This window comes from Gadus macrocephalus, chromosome 21 (genome assembly GCF_031168955.1).
Source record: "Gadus macrocephalus chromosome 21, ASM3116895v1".
NCBI lineage: Eukaryota > Metazoa > Chordata > Actinopteri > Gadiformes > Gadidae > Gadus > Gadus macrocephalus.
The window spans coordinates 671,467-690,761 of record NC_082402.1 but is presented as its reverse complement, the minus strand read 5'-3'; the positions used below and the strand labels follow the sequence as shown (position 1 = coordinate 690,761).

At 53.1% G+C, this 19,295-nt stretch overlaps 3 protein-coding genes across 6 annotated transcripts in view; 1 reads left to right on the top strand and 2 right to left on the bottom strand.

The window, feature by feature from the left end:
* Positions 1 to 34: 34 nt before the first annotated feature.
* On the top strand, positions 35 to 7,583 carry rmdn3 (regulator of microtubule dynamics 3). 2 transcript variants are annotated; one of them, XM_060041344.1, is made up of 12 exons: positions 36 to 787; positions 1,489 to 1,678; positions 2,402 to 2,539; positions 3,690 to 4,002; positions 4,109 to 4,211; positions 4,365 to 4,425; positions 4,984 to 5,059; positions 5,166 to 5,243; positions 5,327 to 5,425; positions 6,296 to 6,349; positions 6,859 to 6,939; positions 7,015 to 7,583. In XM_060041344.1, the coding sequence occupies exons 1-12, from the start codon at positions 598 to 600 to the stop codon at positions 7,066 to 7,068; spliced, it is 1,437 nt and encodes a 478-aa protein (XP_059897327.1). In that variant the 5' UTR covers positions 36 to 597; the 3' UTR covers positions 7,069 to 7,583. The 2 variants fall into 2 exon arrangements, with proteins under 2 accessions (XP_059897326.1, XP_059897327.1); XM_060041343.1 differs by lacking the exons at positions 6,296 to 6,349; positions 6,859 to 6,939; positions 7,015 to 7,583 and adding an exon at positions 5,694 to 6,287 and having other exon boundaries at positions 35 to 787; positions 5,327 to 5,534.
* Positions 7,584 to 7,627: 44 nt separating this feature from the next.
* rad51 (RAD51 recombinase) lies at positions 7,628 to 15,471 on the bottom strand. Its single transcript, XM_060041352.1, has 10 exons — positions 15,311 to 15,471; positions 14,822 to 14,911; positions 14,476 to 14,613; positions 13,733 to 13,850; positions 13,474 to 13,565; positions 12,336 to 12,430; positions 10,669 to 10,782; positions 9,438 to 9,567; positions 8,634 to 8,755; positions 7,628 to 8,176 (listed from the first exon to the last, which is right to left on the bottom strand). Exons 2-10 carry the CDS (start codon positions 14,903 to 14,905, stop codon positions 8,053 to 8,055), a joined length of 1,017 nt encoding a protein of 338 aa, XP_059897335.1. The 5' UTR covers positions 14,906 to 14,911; positions 15,311 to 15,471; the 3' UTR covers positions 7,628 to 8,052.
* A 733-nt stretch (positions 15,472 to 16,204) lies between these two features.
* Positions 16,205 to 19,295, bottom strand: part of cenpe (centromere protein E) — a 41,123-nt gene continuing 38,032 nt past the window's right edge. For all 3 annotated transcript variants that reach the window (XM_060041332.1, XM_060041333.1, XM_060041334.1), the window contains 2 exons: positions 18,499 to 18,911; positions 16,205 to 16,937 (listed from right to left, as the gene is read on the bottom strand). In XM_060041332.1, the coding sequence (XP_059897315.1) occupies positions 16,858 to 16,937; positions 18,499 to 18,911 (493 nt within the window). In that variant the 3' untranslated portion in view covers positions 16,205 to 16,857. The remainder of the gene's footprint in view (positions 16,938 to 18,498; positions 18,912 to 19,295) is intronic.

The window sequence follows — 19,295 nt, the reverse complement described above, 5'->3', positions numbered from 1 at the left end:
GGCTTTTATTGTTGAAGGGGCGAGACAATTCCAAGCCGGAAGTGCACCTTCTTCTTCCGCCTGCCGGACGACAGGACGAGATACGTAAATAAACGAACGCATGTTTCCGAAATACGGCAATATCGTTCTTAAATTGTTCAAGCGATGCCGCGACTCATATCGAGATATGTATAACTATAAGGAGGTTGAATCAATTATATTATGATTATACATCGTTAGATGAATTTAGATACTAGATAAAGCGAACGTCAGATGACTTTTGATCAGATACTACTTGATACTATTAGATACCACTAACGTGAATGTTAGATAATAGTATAGAGCTAGATTACTTTAGATAAGATACTACTAAATAATACGAGGTACCATTCATTTACGTTCCATCTCCAGCGATGCCTTCTGCTCCAGTGGTTCAGTAGGGACATGTTGTGACGAAAGGTCATCAGGTTGGGGTTAAGGGGTCAAAGATCGTCAGCATCAGAGGAGACAGGAGTCACATCTGTATTCCGGGTGGTGGGGACCAGTCTACGTTAGATGGACGCTGCCGGTCGCGTTTTGGTCGTCGTTGTTTAAGAAGCGCGCTTCCCGTCCTGTGAGATGCTCGTCCTGCTGGGAAGGAAGGGTCTGGTGGGACTGGCGGTGGGAGCCACCGCGGGCCTGGGACTCATCGCGTTGATCATCTACCAGGAGGTGAGGAGGAGGAGGAGCAGGTGCCAGCAGGAGGTGCTGCAGAACGCGCCCCCTCCTCCCCAACTGGTGCTCAGCTCGGTCCACCTGGATGCCGAAGGTAGGTCGAAGAAGTAACCTAGAAAGTACTGTGTGTGTGTGTGTGTGTGGGGATAGTAGTCAGGTTCTGTCAGTCCACCCAATAATTCTCAAAAGGACTAACTAAGTTATTTTTAGAGATGCTAAAGGACTTAGGGGGGTTGCAATGCTAACTGTACCGTGGTAAAGTTAGCATTGCTAACTTTACCACGGCTGCAGTCGGTTCGAGGTGTTCCTTCCTCCCTGTGGTCTACAACTGGACCATAGAACGCGGGTAGACACACACCTGGTTGGAAATATCCCAATATCTCACCACAAACTGAGAAACAGCCCTCAGAATGTTAGGATTCCGTTGTTCGTCTTCGGCCATCTTTTTAAAGGGGTCATAGTGAATGGACCGCATTTATACCGCGCTTTTCTAACCAGTGGCCGCTCAAAGAGCTTTACAACACTGCCTCACATTCACCCATTCATACACACACTCACACACTGGCGGCGGAGTCGACCACGCAGGGCGACAGCCGGCTGGTCAGGAGCAGTCAGGGTGAGGCGTCTCGCTCAGGGACACCTCGATACCCAGCTAGGAGGAGCCCGGGGGCCCCATATCATGTGATGTCCAGCAGGAGCATGACTCCTCCTCCTCTCTCCTCTCCCCTCCCCTCCTCCCCCCCTCCCCCCTCCTCCTCCTCCTCCCCCTCCTCCCCTCCTCCCCTCCTCCCCCAGAGGCGGAGGCCCAGCAGCAGGCCCTGGCGGCGGTGGAGGAGGCTGTGCGCCTCCTTCCCCCCGCCCAGCAGGGAGAGCTGCGGGCCCAGCTGGACCAGGTGCTGAGCTGCGTGTCGTCCCTCCGCTCCGAGGTGGCAGAGCTCCGGGGGGGGCTGCACGCCATCGCCCTGCAGATCATCCAGGACGTCAAGTGAGAGCGCCTGGAGACGGGCTTAGGACCCCCTGGGGTTAGCAGGGTTAGCAGGGTTAGTTTAGGGTTAGCAGGGTTAGCAGGGTTAGGTTAGGGTTAGCAGGCTTAGGGTTAGTTTAGGGTTAGCAGGGTTAGGTCAGGGTTAGCAGGGTTAGCAGGTTTAGCAGGGTTAGTTTAGGATTAGCAGGGTTAGCTTAGGGTTAGCAGGGTTAGGTTAGGGTTAGCAGGCTTAGGGTTAGTTTAGGGTTAGCAGGGTTAGGTCAGGGTTAGCTTAGGGTTAGGTCAGGGTTAGCTTAGGGTTAGCAGGGTTAGAGAGACTACCAGCAGCAGCAGCCCGTGGTGTGTGTGTGAGGTGAGAGTAAAGCTTGTCCTCTCCAGGAGGGGCGTGGAGTAGGGTTAGGGTTAGTGTTGTCTGTGTGAGGTGTTAATAAAGCTTGTCCTCTTCAGGAGGGGCGTGGAGTAGGGTTAGGGTTAGTGTTGTCTGTGTGAGGTGTTAATAAAGCTTGTCCTCTTCAGGAGGGGCGTGGAGTAGGGTTAGGGTTAGTGTTGTCTGTGTGAGGTGTTAATAAAGCTTGTCCTCTTCAGGAGGGGCGTGGAGTAGGGTTAGGGTTAGTGTTGTCTGTGTGAGGTGTTAATAAAGCTTGTCCTCTTCAGGAGGGGCGTGGAGTAGGGTTAGGGTTAGTGTTGTCTGTGTGAGGTGTTAATAAAGCTTGTCCTCTCCAGGAGGGGCGTGGAGGACAGCCAGCGCGCCCGCCGCCGCCGCCCCCTCAGGGAGCGCAGCGACTCCCAGAGCTCCAGCTCCGTGTACTTCACCGCCAGCCAGGGCGCCGCCAGCACGCAGGGCGTGGCCAGCGAGGCGGGGTAGGTGCCCTGCTCGGCCAATCAGGACGGAGCCCTCAATCGGCTCAGGCGCTCTAAACCTATCAGAGCGATCTTCTCGTTAGTGCGCTTTCCTGAGCCCTCCTTGGGCTGACCCATTAGTCACCTCCCTGAGGTATTATCGGTACTGAAGGCAGTGCTCCACAGTGACATTGGGTCATTCTGGGACTATATATATTATATATAATGTATATTTACATTTATGGCATTTAACAGACGCTTTTATCCAGAGCAACTTACAATAAGTACATTTATCAGAAGTATATATATATATGTGTATATATATATATATATATATATATCACACTTTTAAAATTCTGTCCACTCCAAATGAAGTTAAATGAGATTATCATAATATGATAATTAAGTACATTTGGTATGAATGATAATGTGTCATTCCATATTATGGAATGACACATTATCATTCGTACCAAATCTACTTAATTAGCAAAAACTAGACCACGGGTGCATCCGAATACTAAGTATATAGTATTTCTGTGCAGTGTCTACTCCTTGACCGTTAATGTAGTACGTTCCTCAGCTATGCGTAGAACGCCTCCGAACGCTTCTGCCACCACCGCGACGCCACCGGATGTTTGGAGAGTACCTATTTCCCCTCGGTGCCCTACCGTTGTATACTGTGGCGGTAGTACGCATTCTGAAACTTTTTGCCTACGACACAATGCGTACTGAGCATTCGGACGCGCTATATTTGTGACGTACTACAAAATGCATACTATATAGCAGTCAAGTATGAGTATTGGGTTGCAGCCCTAGTGATCTTGAGGGAGTTTTATTGACTCACTCAGTGTGGGTTGAATATGAAACTTATGAAACACCACATTGTTCCGAATTGTAAACAGGCTGTTACTTAATGCAATTGTAATCAGGCACTCAGTCACTTACTTCAAGTGGGATTTAATGTAAAGTAAGTGGAACTAAAAACCCAAAATGATGTCTGATATGAATGTTGACATTCTGTGGGCCAAACCTTTCAAAATCAAAAGGGAAAAAGAAAAAGAACGCGCGTTAATTCGTCAATTTGAATTAATCGTGCTTTTAACATGTAATTAACGCATTAACGTGCCCAGCCCTAAGATATATCTATAATCATTGTAATGTGTGTCTTTAGGTACTCTACAGCGTACGCGGACTCGGACTACACGGACCGAGAGACGGACCGCGAGGAGGGGGAGGGGGGGGGGGAGGGGGAGGAGTCTGAGGAGGAGGAGGACCAGAGCTGTGCCACGGTGCTGACGCTGCGGCAGGAGGAGTCCCAGGAGGACTCCCCCGAGGAGGAGGAGCAGGAGGAGCAGGAGGAGCCGGTGAAGGAGGTGCTGAGCGGGGAGCTGGCTCTGCTCCTGGCCCAGAGCGACGTGCTGCAGACCGGAGACGCCCGGCTCAGAGCGGACGGGCTGGGGCTGCTGCAGGCGCACAGGACTCAGGTAGACACACACGCACACACACACCTGGTAGGAGATATGACTAACCCTTAGAATGTTAGAGGATTCTTTCAACGCGGCCCTGTGATGTCTGTTTCCATGGCGACAGTACGGCGACAGCAGGGACTTCCTGTGGCGGCTGGCGCGGGCGTACAGCGCCGTGCACGCCGCCACCCACGACCCGGAGCAGCGGAGCACCATCGCACAGCAGGGTGTGTGTGTGTGTGTGTGTGTGTGTGTGTGTGTGTGTGTGTGTGTGTGTGTGTGTGTGTGTGTGTGTGTGTGTGTGTGTGTGTGTGTGTGTGTGTGTGTGTGTGTGTGTGTGTGTGTGTGTGTGTGTGTAAAGCATGTTTATGTGTGTGCAGGTCGTGACGAGGCAGAGAGTGTCCTGAGGAAGAATGATCTGGATGCAGATTGTCACATTAGGTAAGACACACCCCTTTAAGATGTGCCCCCTTAAGACACACCCCTTTAAGATGTGCTCCCCTTAAGACACACCCCTTTGAGCTAGGCTCCCTTTAAGACCCGCCCACATAAGGCACCAAACAGTGATGGATTCCCTCAAGCACTAGCGGGCATGCTTCCTGTTATGCCCCGCCCCTATATCCCCCTGTAGAGGGAGTGGTCATCTCTTCCTGTTATGCCCCGCCCCCTGTAGGGGGAGTGGTCATCTCTTCCTGTTATGCCCCGCCCCCTGTAGGGGGAGTGGTCATCTCTTCCTGTTATGCCCCGCCCCCTGTAGAGGGAGTGGTCATCTCTTCCTGTTATGCCCCGCCCCCTGTAGAGGGAGTGGTCATCTCTTCCTGTTATGCCCCGCCCCCTGTAGAGGGAGTGGTCATCTCTTCCTGTTATGCCCCGCCCCCTGTAGAGGGAGTGGTCATCTCTTCCTGTTATGCCCCGCCCCCTGTAGAGGGAGTGGTCATCTCTTCCTGTTATGCCCCGCCCCCTGTAGAGGGAGTGGTCATCTCTTCCGTCTGTCTCCAGGTTTGCGGTCCTGGCCGGCCTGACGTCGCAGACAGACAGCATGCACAGCAAACTGAAGAGCCAACGCATCCTCAAGGTCTTACGCACACGCACACGCACACGCACACGCACACACGCACGCGCACCAGAGGGTCTGTAGAGCAGAAGGTTTGTAGTTCTGAGGGTTTCTTCGTCTGCCGTAGGAACATCTGGACCGCGCCCTGGCCCTGAGAGACGACCTCCCACTGGCCTTCTACCTGCTGGGGAGCTGGTCCTACCAGGTACCGTCTGCATAGGAGGGGGGGTCGGGAACGACTGGTGGGACCAGGTGACCTGGGCCTGCGCTGACTGGTTTGTCCTCTAGGTGGCGACGCTGGGCTGGCTGGAGAGGAAGGCGGCGGCGGCGCTCTACGACCAGCCCCCCAAGGCGTCCCTCCACGACGCCCTGGGCCACTTCATGAAGGTACGCCGCCGGAGGCCACACGCCGGCGTCGCCCAGGAGGCGGAGCGGGTCGGCTGGTCACCGGGAGGTCGCCGGTTCGATCCCCGGCTCCTCCTAGCGGAGTGTGGAGGTGTCCCAGAGCGAGACGCCTCCCCCTGGCTGGTCAGGGGCAGTCAGGGGCAGGCGTCCCAGAGCGAGACGCCTCCCCCTGGCTGGTCAGGGGCAGTCAGGGGCAGGCGTCCCAGAGCGAGACGCCTCCCCCTGGCTGGTCAGGGGCAGTCAGGGGCAGGCGTCCCAGAGCGAGACGCCTCCCCCCGACTGCTCCTGGCCACACCCTGCGTGGTCGACTCCGCCGTCGTGTGTGTGAATGTGTATCATTGGGTGCGTTTCCATCCCCCTAATTTAATGCGAACTTTGAAGTATCGAATCAGTAAACGCTGATGGAAACAACAAAATTCGCATCAAAATCCTCTAATTCGCAAAAAAGTTTATCCGCTCGCTTGAGGTGGTTTTTTAGAAATGCGAAACAGAGTAAATTCGCAAAATGGGAGATGGAAACACATTTTGCGAATCTGCTGTGACGTAGCGAACTTTGAACACACAGGACTGACAAGTCTTTCCGATTTCCGCATAACGACCGGCCATAGCAACCCTGCCGACATCAACGTGTAACGTCAGCACCCTATTCCGCTGCAACCACTTGATGGAAACGCACCTAATTCAAGTAACTTTTTTGCGAACTTTCTAAAGATTCGCATCACATTTTAGATGGAAACGCAGCCAATGATTGTAAGTCGCTTCGGACCATCGCGTGACCACTGAATGCCCCTGAATGTAAAGGCAGCATGCTGGGAGGCTGAACCTCAACGCTGCTCTGTTTCTGCCCCCCAGGCAGAGCAGCTCAGCCCGGGCTACTCCAAGCTGCTGCGACTGCACATCGCCAAGGTAAGGCAGCAGGCGGCTGCTACTGGGGCTCCTCTACTGGGGCTCCTCTACTGGGGCTCGGCTCCTCTACTGGGGCTCCTCTACTGGGGCTCCTCTACTGGGGCTCCTCTACTGGGGCTCGGCTCCTCTACTGGGGCTCCTCTACTGGGGCTCCTCTACTGGGGCTCCTCTCCTGGGGCTCCTCTCCTGGGGCTCCTCTACTGGGGCTCCTCTCCTGGGGCTCCTCTCCTGGGGCTCCTCTACTGGGGCTTCTGAGTCGTTGGTCAGACACCGACATCAGGATCGGAAATTCCACCGATACTGCCTAAAGTGCATCGGGTATCTGCGAGTCCGCGAGTCTATGCACTGATCCGATACCATCAGGTGGGTCATTTACTACACGGGCAGAAAGCGTTCAGTTCAGGAATCGGTATCGGGAAGGAAAGAATGTGGGAACATCTCTAGTTCTGAGGTCTGCTAGGGTCTGCTAGAGGGGCTGAGGTCGGTTATACCTGCTCATCTGTCCACAGTGTCACAAGGAGCTGGGGAACGCGCCGGAGGCCGGGAGGTGGACCCGACTGGCCCTGGAGGCCCCCGCGACGCCTGACGAGGTAAGGCTGGGAGGGCTGAAGGGAGGTCTGGCTGAACCCAGTCCACGTCTAAAACGCCTTTCATTTCCTCTCCAGGACGAAGAGACTGCAGCACTGCAGGTGGAGCTGTCGGCTGTGACCGACCAATGAGACTCCACTTGGAACACGCACTGATTGGCCGGTTGGGCTGTCCGTCAGACCCGACCACGCCCACTCTCAGAACAGGAGCACCACTGTGAAGACCATGAAGTTATTTAAGGCAGCCTGTATCCTCAGACCTCTAACCCGGTCCGGGAGCCTCTTGACCCTGATCTTAACGTACGAGAAGACATTCCCATGATTTGAAGTGAATTTAGTGTGACGTTACTTTCCAGCCATTATAAAACATTCTTAATTATGGAATAATACTTAATCTAATATTGTATTTTTGAATATTTTGGGTCCACTATCGTCTTGTCCCCCCCCCGACCGACAGAGCTGAACCCTGGCCTCAAACCCCCGGGTCCACGGGGTCGAGGCGCCCGGCGTCGGGGGCATCATGTGAAGGCTGATTCTAGATGTTTGACGGTCGTGGGCCGCTGCGTCGGGCTCGGGCTCGTTCTGTTTCGTCTGAGATTTGGTGTTCATGTCTTCTTCTCACCTTGAAGTTCAATTAAAGTGTGAAAGCGTACGCGTGTCTTTTGTGTGATGCAGAAGGGACGTGGTCTGGTAGACGTTAAAACATTTATTATTACACTTTATGTACAGATGGGTACAGCCGTTTCTCGGGACGTGTTTTAAAACATACAAGACGGGCAGATCTTAGGCTTTCCTTTCTCACACAAAACACAAACATAACGACACAAACACGTCACCGCGAAACAAGTAGGTTAAATTAGGACCAAACGATATCTCTCCATCTCCTCGGAGTCCGCCCTGAGGCCTGTAGGGGGCGCTACGGGGTTCCTAGGCAACAGGCCTGGTCGCCAGGCAACCCAACCCTCCTTAGCTACCGGCATCGTGACCTTGCATGGAATCACGCCGGAATAAAATGGAAACGTTTTACAAACTGAAAAACATAATTGATGGCGTCTCCGGCCCGGGACCCCGCCCGGTCACCTGGTCGTGTGGTCAGGTCGTCGTCGTGGCGACGGCTCAGTCCTTGGCGTCGCCCACGCCGTCGGCGTTGATGGCGAACATGGCCTCCGACTCCGGGAGGCAGGGGGAGTCGTAGATCTTACAGATCCGGGTCTCTCCCCGCCCCTTCCTCAGGTACAGCCTGCAAACACAGCAGCCAATCAGAGCCTTCCTCAGGTACAGCCTGCCAATCAGAGCCTTCCTCAGGTACAGCCTGCCAATCAGAGCCTTCCTCAGGCTGACCAAAAGCAAAACCTAACAATTAACCTAGTGATGGTTAGTGCTTGGCCCTTGGTTCTGAACATCCTTACTGTACCGACAGCGTTATATTGTTGTTGTTTCTCTTTCTGACAAATGTACTTATTTTAAGTCACTTCGGATAAAATTGTCTGCCTAATCCCCTATAATTTAATTAACGTAAAAGTTTAGATTTAATTTATTGTGTATACTTCCCCCCCCCCCCCCATTCAATGTGTTCAGAAAATCAGCCCTTTTTAGCAACGGGGTAACCGAGAATCAAAGAAAATATCCTGATATTTAGTTGGTGCGCCTTTATTTTGAAGCCGGGAGCTCCAGCACTACCAACAGTGAGCCCTCACCGCGTGGTGGAGGCGTGGGCCATGATGTTTCCTCCAATCGGCTTCTTGGGGTCGGCCGAGAACATGGCCGCCCCGTCCACCTGGGCCACCACCTGGTTGGTGATCACCACGGCAACGCCAAACTGGAATCACAACAGGAAGAGGGCGGTGAGGTCTCTGAACCAACAGACAACGCAGCAGGAAGTTCACGGTATGGTCGCAGTGTGGGTGGAGGTGACGGAGGTGTGGTTCTCAGTGTGGGTGGAGGTGACGGAGGCGTAGTTCTCAGAGTGGGTGGAGGTGACGGAGGTGTGGTTCTCAGAGTGGGTGGAGGTGACGGAGGTGTGGTTCTCAGTGTGGGTGGAGGTGACGGAGGTGTGGTTCTCAGAGTGGGTGGAGGTGACGGAGGTGTGGTTCTCAGAGTGGGTGGAGGTGACGGAGGTGTGGTTCTCAGAGTGGGTGGAGGTGACGGAGGTGTGGTTCTCAGTGTGGGTGGAGGTGACGGAGGTGTGGTTCTCAGTGTGGGTGGAGGTGACGGAGGTGTAGTTCTCAGTGTGGGTGGAGGTGACGGAGGTGTAGTTCTCAGTGTGGGTGGAGGTGTGGTTCTCAGTGTGGGTGGAGGTGACGGAGGCGTGGTTCTCAGTGTGGGTGGAGGTGACGGAGGCGTAGTTCTCAGTGTGGGTGGAGGTGATGGAGGTGTGGTTCTCAGTGTGGGTGGAGGTGACGGAGGTGTGGTTCTCAGTGTGGGTGGAGGTGTGGTTCTCAGAGTGGGTGGAGGTGACGGAGGTGTGGTTCTCAGAGTGGGTGGAGGTGACGGAGGTGTACCTCGTCGGCCAGCCGCAGCAGCATGCGGAGGAAGCGGCCGAGGTGGCCCTGCCGGGCCGACAGCTCCCCCCGACCGGAGTAGTCCGTCCGGTACAGAGCGGTGGCACTGTCCACGATGAGCAGCGCATAGCTACGCACACACACAATCATGTTACACACACACACACAATCATGTTACACACACACACACACAATCATGTTACACACACACACACACAATCATGTTACACACACACACAATCATGACACACACACACACACACAATCATGACACACACACACACACACAATCATGACACACACACACACACACACACACACACACACACACACACACACACACACACACACACACACACACACACACACACACACACACACACACACACACACACACACACACACACACACACACACACACACACACACACTAGAGATGCGCGGGTGGGCTATTATTTTATTCGCAACCGCATCACAACCGTATCATCCATCTTAGAAGGCGCAGGGCGCTGCTGGCGAGGCTGGAAGGCTCTGGCGTGTTCTTCACAGGAGACTGGTCCAATGAGGCTAAGCTATTGCACGGCTAAAGTCCCGGTAGGACGGCCCATTGCCTGCGCTGCCATCTCCGAAGCGTTGATCAACAGCCCGCCCCCAAAGACGTTGACGTCGCTTAGCAACCGAAGACGCTGGGGTTGACAAGGTACCACAAGAAAAATGATCCGCATTCCTTGACAGCGATCTGCTTATCAAATATAATTCACCGTCGGAAGATGTTATATATAAGAATAAAAATGAAGAATCCTTTTTTTTATTTTGATTGCTTTAACTGCCACCCGCCCGAAATTAATTAAAATATTATTTTTTGTCACATCATCCGCCCGATCCGCGGCTAAACGGCCAACCGCACCTCTCTTACACACACACACACACACACATATTACACACATTCTAGATATAAACCCACACTCTTATTACACACACATACACACAATTGTATTACAAACTCATACATAAACACACACACACACATTATGTTACACACACACACACACACACACACACACACACACACACACACACACACACACACACACACACACACACACACACACACACACACACACACACACACACACACACACACACACACACACACACACACACACACACACACACACACACACACCCTTATTTGGTCTGGAGGAAGCGGTGGGGTGTGGGCGGGGCCTACCGTGACTCTGCCATCATGGCGGAGGCCTGGTACAGCAGCTGGGTCTGGTGGTCCGTGTTGAAGGCCCGGGCGTACGCCACGTTGTCCAGGACGTCGCTGCCCACCAGCCCGTACCTACAGGGAACAGGCAGTAAGGGTGGGAACAGGTAGTAAACAGGCTGTCGCTGCCCACCAGCCCGTACCCACAGGGAACAGGTAGTAAACAGGCTGTCGCTGCCCACCAGCCCGTACCTACAGGGAACAGGCAGTAAGGGTGGGAACAGGTAGTAAACAGGCTGTCGCTGCCCACCAGCCCGTACCCACAGGGAACAGGCAGGGAACAGGTAGTAAACAGGCTGTCGCTGCCCACCAGCCCGTACCTACAGGGAACAGGTAGTAAGGGTGGGAACAGGTAGTAAACAGGCTGTCGCTGCCCACCAGCCCGTACCCACAGGGAACAGGCAGGGAACAGGTAGTAAACAGGCTGTCGCTGCCCACCAGCCCGTACCTACAGGGAACAGGCAGTAAGGGTGGGAACAGGTAGTAAACAGGCTGTCGCTGCCCACCAGCCCGTACCCACAGGGAACAGGCAGGGAACAGGTAGTAAACAGGCTGTCGCTGCCCACCAGCCCGTACCCACAGGGAACAGGCAGGGAACAGGTAGTAAACAGGCTGTCGCTGCCCACCAGCCCGTACCTACAGGGAACAGGTAGTAAGGGTGGGAACAGGTAGTAAACAGGCTGTCGCTGCCCACCAGCCCGTACCTACAGGGAACAGGTAGTAAACAGGCTGTCGCTGCCCACCAGCCCGTACCCACAGGGAACAGGTAGTAAACAGGCTGTCGCTGCCCACCAGCCCGTACCTACAGGGAACAGGCAGTAAGGGTGGGAACAGGTAGTAAACAGGCTGTCGCTGCCCACCAGCCCGTACCCACAGGGAACAGGCAGGGAACAGGTAGTAAACAGGCTGTCGCTGCCAACCAGCCCGTACCTACAGGGAACAGGTAGTAAGGGTGGGAACAGGTAGTAAACAGGCTGTCGCTGCCCACCAGCCCGTACCCACAGGGAACAGGCAGGGAACAGGTAGTAAACAGGCTGTCGCTGCCCACCAGCCCGTACCTACAGGGAACAGGCAGTAAGGGTGGGAACAGGTAGTAAACAGGCTGTCGCTGCCCACCAGCCCGTACCTACAGGGAACAGGTAGTAAGGGTGGGAACAGGTAGTAAACAGGCTGTCGCTGCCCACCAGCCCGTACCTACAGGGAACAGGCAGGAAAGGGTAGAGAACAGGGTTATTACACAGTAAGTAAAGGGGGGGAACAGTCAGTCAACAGTTAGTAAACAGTTAGTAAAGGGGGGGGAACAGTCAGTCAACAGTTAGTAAACAGTTAGTAAAGGGGGGGGAACAGTCAGTCAACAGTTAGTAAACAGTTAGTAAAGGGGGGGGAACAGTCAGTCAACAGTTAGTAAACAGTTAGTAAAGGGGGGGGAACAGTCAGTCAACAGTTAGTAAACAGTTAGTAAAGGGGGGGGAACAGTCAGTCAACAGTTAGTAAACAGTTAGTAAAGGGTGGAAACAGGTAGGAAAGGGAGGAAAAACAACCAGTTTGAAACTCGGGCTGGGCGACGCCCCAGCAGTGATGCTATTGGCGGTTGGGGGGTTAAGCCCCGCCCACACCGGACCGCTCACCTCTCGGCCACGGCCAGCAGGCGCTCCGGCCGGAAGGTTCCCTCGGTGTCGATGTACATGGCCTTGCCCTCTCCCCCGCCCTGGTCGATGGGCAGCTGGGGACACAGGGGGGGCAACATGGAGTCAGTCAGGAGACCCCCACCACAGGACTGACCCCCCAGCCCAGAGACCCCCACCACAGGCTGACCCCCCAGCCCAGAGACCCCCACCACAGGACTGACCCCCCAGCCCAGAGACCCCCACCACAGGCTGACCCCCCAGCCCAGAGACCCCCACCACAGGACTGACCCCCCAGACCAGAGACCCCCACCACAGGACTGACCCCCCAGACCAGAGACCCCCACCACAGGACTGACCCCCCAGACCAGAGACCCCCACCACAGGACTGACCCCCCAGACCAGAGACCCCCACCACAGGACTGACCCCCCAGCCCAGAGACCCCACCACAGGACTGACCCCCCAGCCCAGAGACCCCCACCACAGGCTGACCCCCCAGCCCAGAGACCCCCACCACAGGACTGACCCCCCAGACCAGAGACCCCCACCACAGGACTGACCCCCCAGACCAGAGACCCCCACCACAGGACTGACCCCCCAGCCCAGAGACCCCCACTACAGGCTGACCCCCCAGCCCAGAGACCCCCACCACAGGACTGACCCCCCAGCCCAGAGACCCCCACCACAGGACTGACCCCCCAGACCAGAGACCCCCACTACAGGCTGACCCCCCAGCCCAGAGACCCCCACTACAGGACTGACCCCCCAGCCCAGAGACCCCCACCACAGGACTGACCCCCCAGCCCAGAGACCCCCACCACAGGACTGACCCCCCCCCCCCCCCCCCCCCTCCCCCAGAGACCCCCACCACAGGCTGACCCCCCCCCCCCCCTCCCCCAGAGACCCCCACCACAGGCTGACCCCCCAGACCAGAGACTCTTCTCCCAGTATGTAGGGGGGGCAGGTGCTGATGGAGCTGTGGTGCTACCTCAAACCAGTAGGGTGACGGGAACTGGCTCTGGTACCACTGGGCTCTGGTACCAGTGGACTCTTAGACTGGTACCAGTGGACTCTTAGACTGGTACCAGTGGACTCTTAGACTGGTACCAGTGGACTCTGGGTCTGGTACCAGTGACTCACCTGGCAGGTGACAGCCAGAGTGTGGCACAGCTGTGTCTTCCCCGTCCGGAACTCTCCAAACATCTCCGTGATGGAACCCGTCTCCATTCCCCCTGGAACATCACAAAGGACATACCCTTATTTGGTCAGGAGGAAACAAACAATTTAACCTTATTTGGTCTGGAAGAAAATAAGTAAGAGTGTTTGCGTGTGCGTGCGTGCGTGCGTGCGTGCGTGCGTGCGTGCGTGCGTGCGTGCGTGCGTGCGTGCGTGTGCTAACCCATTAACAGCTTGTCCAGCTCCTTGGAGCCGGTGGAGATCTGGATGATCTCCGCCCGCCGCTGGTGGAACTCCGTTGCCGTGGTGAAGCCCATGGGCACCAGCTTGGCTGCCTCCGCCTAACAGAAATGACATCAGCATCATCATCACATGTTCTGGTTAGTAAAGTACTATCTAACCCTACCAGTGTGCTCTCTAGTTAGTAAAGCACTGTCTAACCCTACCAGGATCTTGTCTGGTCAGTAAAGCACCGTCTAACCCTACCAGGATCTTGTCTGGTTACTAAAGTACTATCTAACCCTACCAGTGTGCTCTCTAGTTAGTACAGTACTATCTAACCCTACCAGTGTGCTCTCTAGTTAGTACAGTACTGTCTAACCCTACCAGTGAGCTCTCTAGTTAGTACAGTGCTGTCTAACCCTACTAGGATCTTGTCTGGTTAGTAAAGTACTATCTAACCCTACCAGTGTGCTCTCTAGTTAGTAAAGCACCGTCTAACCCTACCAGTGTGTTGTCTGGTTAGTAAAGCACCGTCTAACCCTACCAGTGTGTTGTCTGGTCAGTAAAGCACCGTCTAACCCTACCAGTGTGTTGTCTGGTCAGTAAAGCACCGTCTAACCCTACCAGTGTGTTGTCTGGTCAGTAAAGCACCGTCTAACCCTACCAGTGTGTTGTCTGGTCAGTAAAGCACCGTCTAACCCTACCAGTGTGTTGTCTGGTCAGTAAAGCACCGTCTAACCCTACCAGGATCTTGTCGGCCTTGGCCTCGCTGATGCCCTTGATGTGGAGCAGCTCTTTCTTGGGGGTGTAGGCCACGGCCTCGATGGTGTGGAAGCCCGCCTCCTCCAGCTTCTTCAGGTCACTGCTGCTCACACCGCTTTGCTGCAACCACACAGTGACCACTCTTCTACATTTAATACATCTATCAGCCTGTCTCTTCTACATTTAATACATCTGTGAGGAGGTTATCGGACTGAATAAAGGATGTGTGAGGAGGTTAAGGGACTGAATGAATATAAAGACCACCTCAGAAATAATCAACAGAGACGATGTAAACACAAGCTATGTTGAGGTGTTTCGGGGCCCTTACCTCCAGTCGACTGATGGGCTGAGGGCCGAAGTTCTCCTCCACCTCTACCTCCTCCTCCAAACGCACTTCACTCCTCATAGCCATGATGTTCTGAGGAAAAACCGACATGACGATGAACACTGAGTATAACCCAGATGACAGCTCTATACGTTACATTATACAGCAATATATATGATACACAAATATATACTAACGTTATACTATGTGGTTGGATAACAATAATGATGGACACTCTCAACACGTAAAATAAATGACATTCTCATACACGTGTGTGGAAGGACGGCTGTTGAAACATAATGCATAAGATGTTATACGAGACCAAAACAATGTCGATTTATCCTCCGAAACATAGGACAAAGCTCAGACGGTTATAGAGACGACACTTAAGGCCTATCCTGAGCCGCTTATCAAGCTGCTGCCGGCTCAGAACAGACAGGTAATGAGTGAATATGTTAAACTATTTAAAATGTCAAGTTATTAAATAGTCACCGGTTTGTTTTCTTCAGTGTTCAGTAGTTTGCCGAACGCTCCCGCTCCTTCTGCTTATACGCTGACGTGATGACGTAGATTCGATGCCGATTGGTTAAATTCCAAGCGACGGAATTACGTCAACAGGACATATGGTGTGTTCCTGAATCCTCGAACGCCAGACTTCCGAGTCGAAGGTCGATGCTCTCCCTGCTTTCTTGCGGCATTTCTCGAAAGCACGCCCCCTTTTTGTCTTCACTTTTCTCAAAATCTGAGAGTAGACCGAGAGCAGTGATGACGCTCTCAACAAAATGGCTGCGCCCGTGAAGTGATTTTTAGGGGTCCAAGCCAACAGGTTGGATCCCTATTGTTTTTGTAAGGATTATTATACTTACTGGCTTGAAAGTGGGACCACAGCCCAAACCGTAAATGGTGCCGACACGCGAATTGCATGACTAAAACGTTAGACAGTTTCACTGGAGTCTGCTGCATCTTTTGGCATAGGCCACGCCCATTTGCGTCTATAATTTTTTTTTCACGAAATGCACATTTCTTGGACCCCTGCATAACTGCTTGCAGTTCTAGTTTTTTTTGTATTTGTACCACGTAGGTCATTTTAAATGCTCTTACACACTTGATAACATTGCTGTTTAATCCGGTCACCAATTTATACATTGCATGGTGTTGCTGTGCGTGCAATACAATGTAAAGTTTTGTTTGTTTTGTTTGCTAAAGAGGCTAATGTAGCTAACTAACAACGACTAGCCAATTTCATGAAACATTCACAAAAGGCTGGCGTCCGAGGTTTCAGAAACACACCAATAGGTTACGTTGGACCAATCCAGGTGCAAACCACCAGCAGCCTTCAAAGTAAAAGTTGGATCGTCGGAGTAAAGAATAAATAAAGAAGCGTGAAACTTTTTACTTGTTTATTTGTTCTGATCATACATTCGTAATCCACCGGAATCAAGATCATTCATTTTTTTAACCGGGGTTTGAGCCCAAAACCATCCATATTGTGAGTAACTTCATATAGGATTGAGGCCGCCCCCCACTAAGCATGGGGCCTTTGAATAGTAAATCTTGGGCATGTCGATACCACCTTTCTACCGGAGGTCCTCGCTGCTATCCTCTCTAACCAGTTTGTAGTCCCTCCTTAATCCTTGCTGGCAATGAAATGATGTGTTCCAAGCTTTTTACAATGCAGGTAAGAAGATGAACAAGCCCAATTTAAAACTAAAGTATCCACAAAAGAGTTTTAGCTAAATTATTACAACAAACATTTAGAAAGTGTTCATGGCTACATGAAAGCCAAAACCATGCTTATCCCATCACCATTAGTGTAGGGTGACATGACCACCCATTACAAAAGCAAAAGAGATCCATCCCACATTCCTTCACCTCAGGTGATCCGGCCAATGATCTGGACCGCTATCGGACGGTCTCCTACTGCGAGTGGCCCCACTCTTGTTCAGAATATCATAAAGTGCATTTCACAATTTAAAACAGTCTTTCAATTTCCCCTTCTGATTTCCACATGGGAGAGCAGGTGTTAGATGGTGAGGTTCTCATTGAGAGGTGCACATCTCCTCCTTTTTCGGAGACACAGGCCACATCTCCTCTTTCTGCTCCACGGCAGAAGAAGAACCTGGAAAAACAAAAAGCAAAGATTACAGCCTGGAAACAAAGATACAAGTTCAAGTCTCACGCAAAGATGAGGGTTAAAGTCTGAAAAATATACAGAAATGAAAGTCGTGAAATCAAGATGAAGATTAAGTCTGAAAAGAAGATGAAAGTCTAAAGGGCTGATTATGGTCCCACGTTCAGGGCGCCCGTCAGGCCCTTGCGTTGCGTTGGGGCGATCATCAGCCCTTTAGAGTTCTGCACCCTATGAGTGGTCGCGTGACGCTTCCCTTTTAAAGTCTGAAGACAAAGTACAGTTAAAGGCCAGGTGGCGGGCAGCTGGTGTTGTACACCGGCTCACATGACGCCTCCTGGTCCAATGAAAGGTGTCCCTTTACCGACCCCACCTGTGCTCAGCTACCAACACACACACACCAACAGCACCAAACACACACCAACACACACACCAACAGCACCAAACACACACCAACAGCAGCAACACACACACCAACAGCAGCAACACACACACCAACAGCAGCAACACACACACCAACAGCAGCAACACACACACCAACAGCAGCAACACACACACCAACAGCAGCAACACACACACCAACAGCAGCAACACACACACCAACAGCAGCAACACACACACCAACAGCAGCAACACACACACCAACAGCAGCAACACACACACCAACACACACACCAACAGCAGCAACACACACACCAACACACACACCAACAGCAGCAACACACACACCAACACACACACCAACAGCACCAACACACACACCAACACACACACCAACAGCACCAACACACACACCAACACACACACCAACACACACACCAACAGCACCAACACACACACCAACACACACACCAACAGCAGCAACACACACACCAACAGCAGCAACACACACACCAACAGCACCAACACACACACCAACAGCACCAACACACACACCAACACACACACCAACAGCACCAACACACACACCAACACACACACCAACAGCACCAACACACACACCAACACACACACCAACAGCAGCAACACACACACCAACAGCAGCAACACACACACCAACAGCACCAACACACACACCAACAGCACCAACACACACACCAACACACACACCAACAGCACCAACACACACACCAACACACACACCAACAGCAGCAACACACACACCAACAGCAGCAACACACACACCAACAGCACCAACACACACACCAACAGCACCAACACACACACCAACACACACACCAACACACACACCAACACACACACCAACACACACACCAACACACACACACACACACACCAACAGCTCCCACCCACACATTACCCTCTTCGATAGTCTCAGAGCCGTCGTCCGTCTTTAATTCAACACAACAAATATCTGATTATAAAACAAAATGAAGGGGGTCACATATCATGTTCTGAGGAACAAACAGAAGCAGTATAGCCAGTACAAAACAGACCCAGTATAACCAGACCCAGTATACCCAGTATACCCAGTATACCCAGTATGACCAGTATGACCAGACCCAGGAGCCCATGGAGGGACTGAACCCACCTGGATTGATGCCCAGTGTGGAGTTATCAAAGAACTGCTTGGGCCGGGCGAGGGTGGACCTGAGGAACTCTGTGGAGTCCACGCCGTAGGTCTGGTTGGGGTCCGGGACGTTGGCCGGAGCCTCCAGGACCCTCCGCGGGGAGTCCCCCCCCCTCCGCGGGGAGTCCAGAGCCCTGTGGAACCTCTTGGGGGAGCTGCAGAAGAGGGCGGAGTCTGAGGCGGCGGAGTCGGAGGCGGCGGCGGCGGCGGCAGCGGCGGCGTCGGGGAACAGCCTCTTCTTGGAGGGCGTGGTGGGGGCCGCCAGGTGAGGCCGCATGGCCTTGGCCTTCTCCTTCAGGGTCAGGGCCCTGGACCGCCACTTGGAGATCTCTGCCTGGTGGCTGCTTATCTCCGCCTTCTGACTGGACAGCAGACTGGAGGGGGAGAGTACCGTAGTCAGGGTCTACCGACTGGAGGGTCTACCGACTGTAGACCCTCCAGTCGGTAGACCCTCCAGTCTGTAGGGTCCACAGACTGGAGGGTCTAGACTAGGGCTGTCAAAATTGCTCAAAAATGACATTTGAATGTTCGTTTGAAACAAAAATTCACGAATTCGAACTATTCGAATATCTGGTTGCCTATTTTACGCAGTTGCCGTCAATATGTCAATAATGCGACAAAACCATGGTTCAAATTAGTGGGATATATATATATATATATACGTCTCGTTGAGAGTGCTGGTGGGCGGCGGCTTCCTGCTGGGCATTTCCTTACTTTAAAACGAGGGACATCGCGAACAGACGGAGGCTCACTCACAA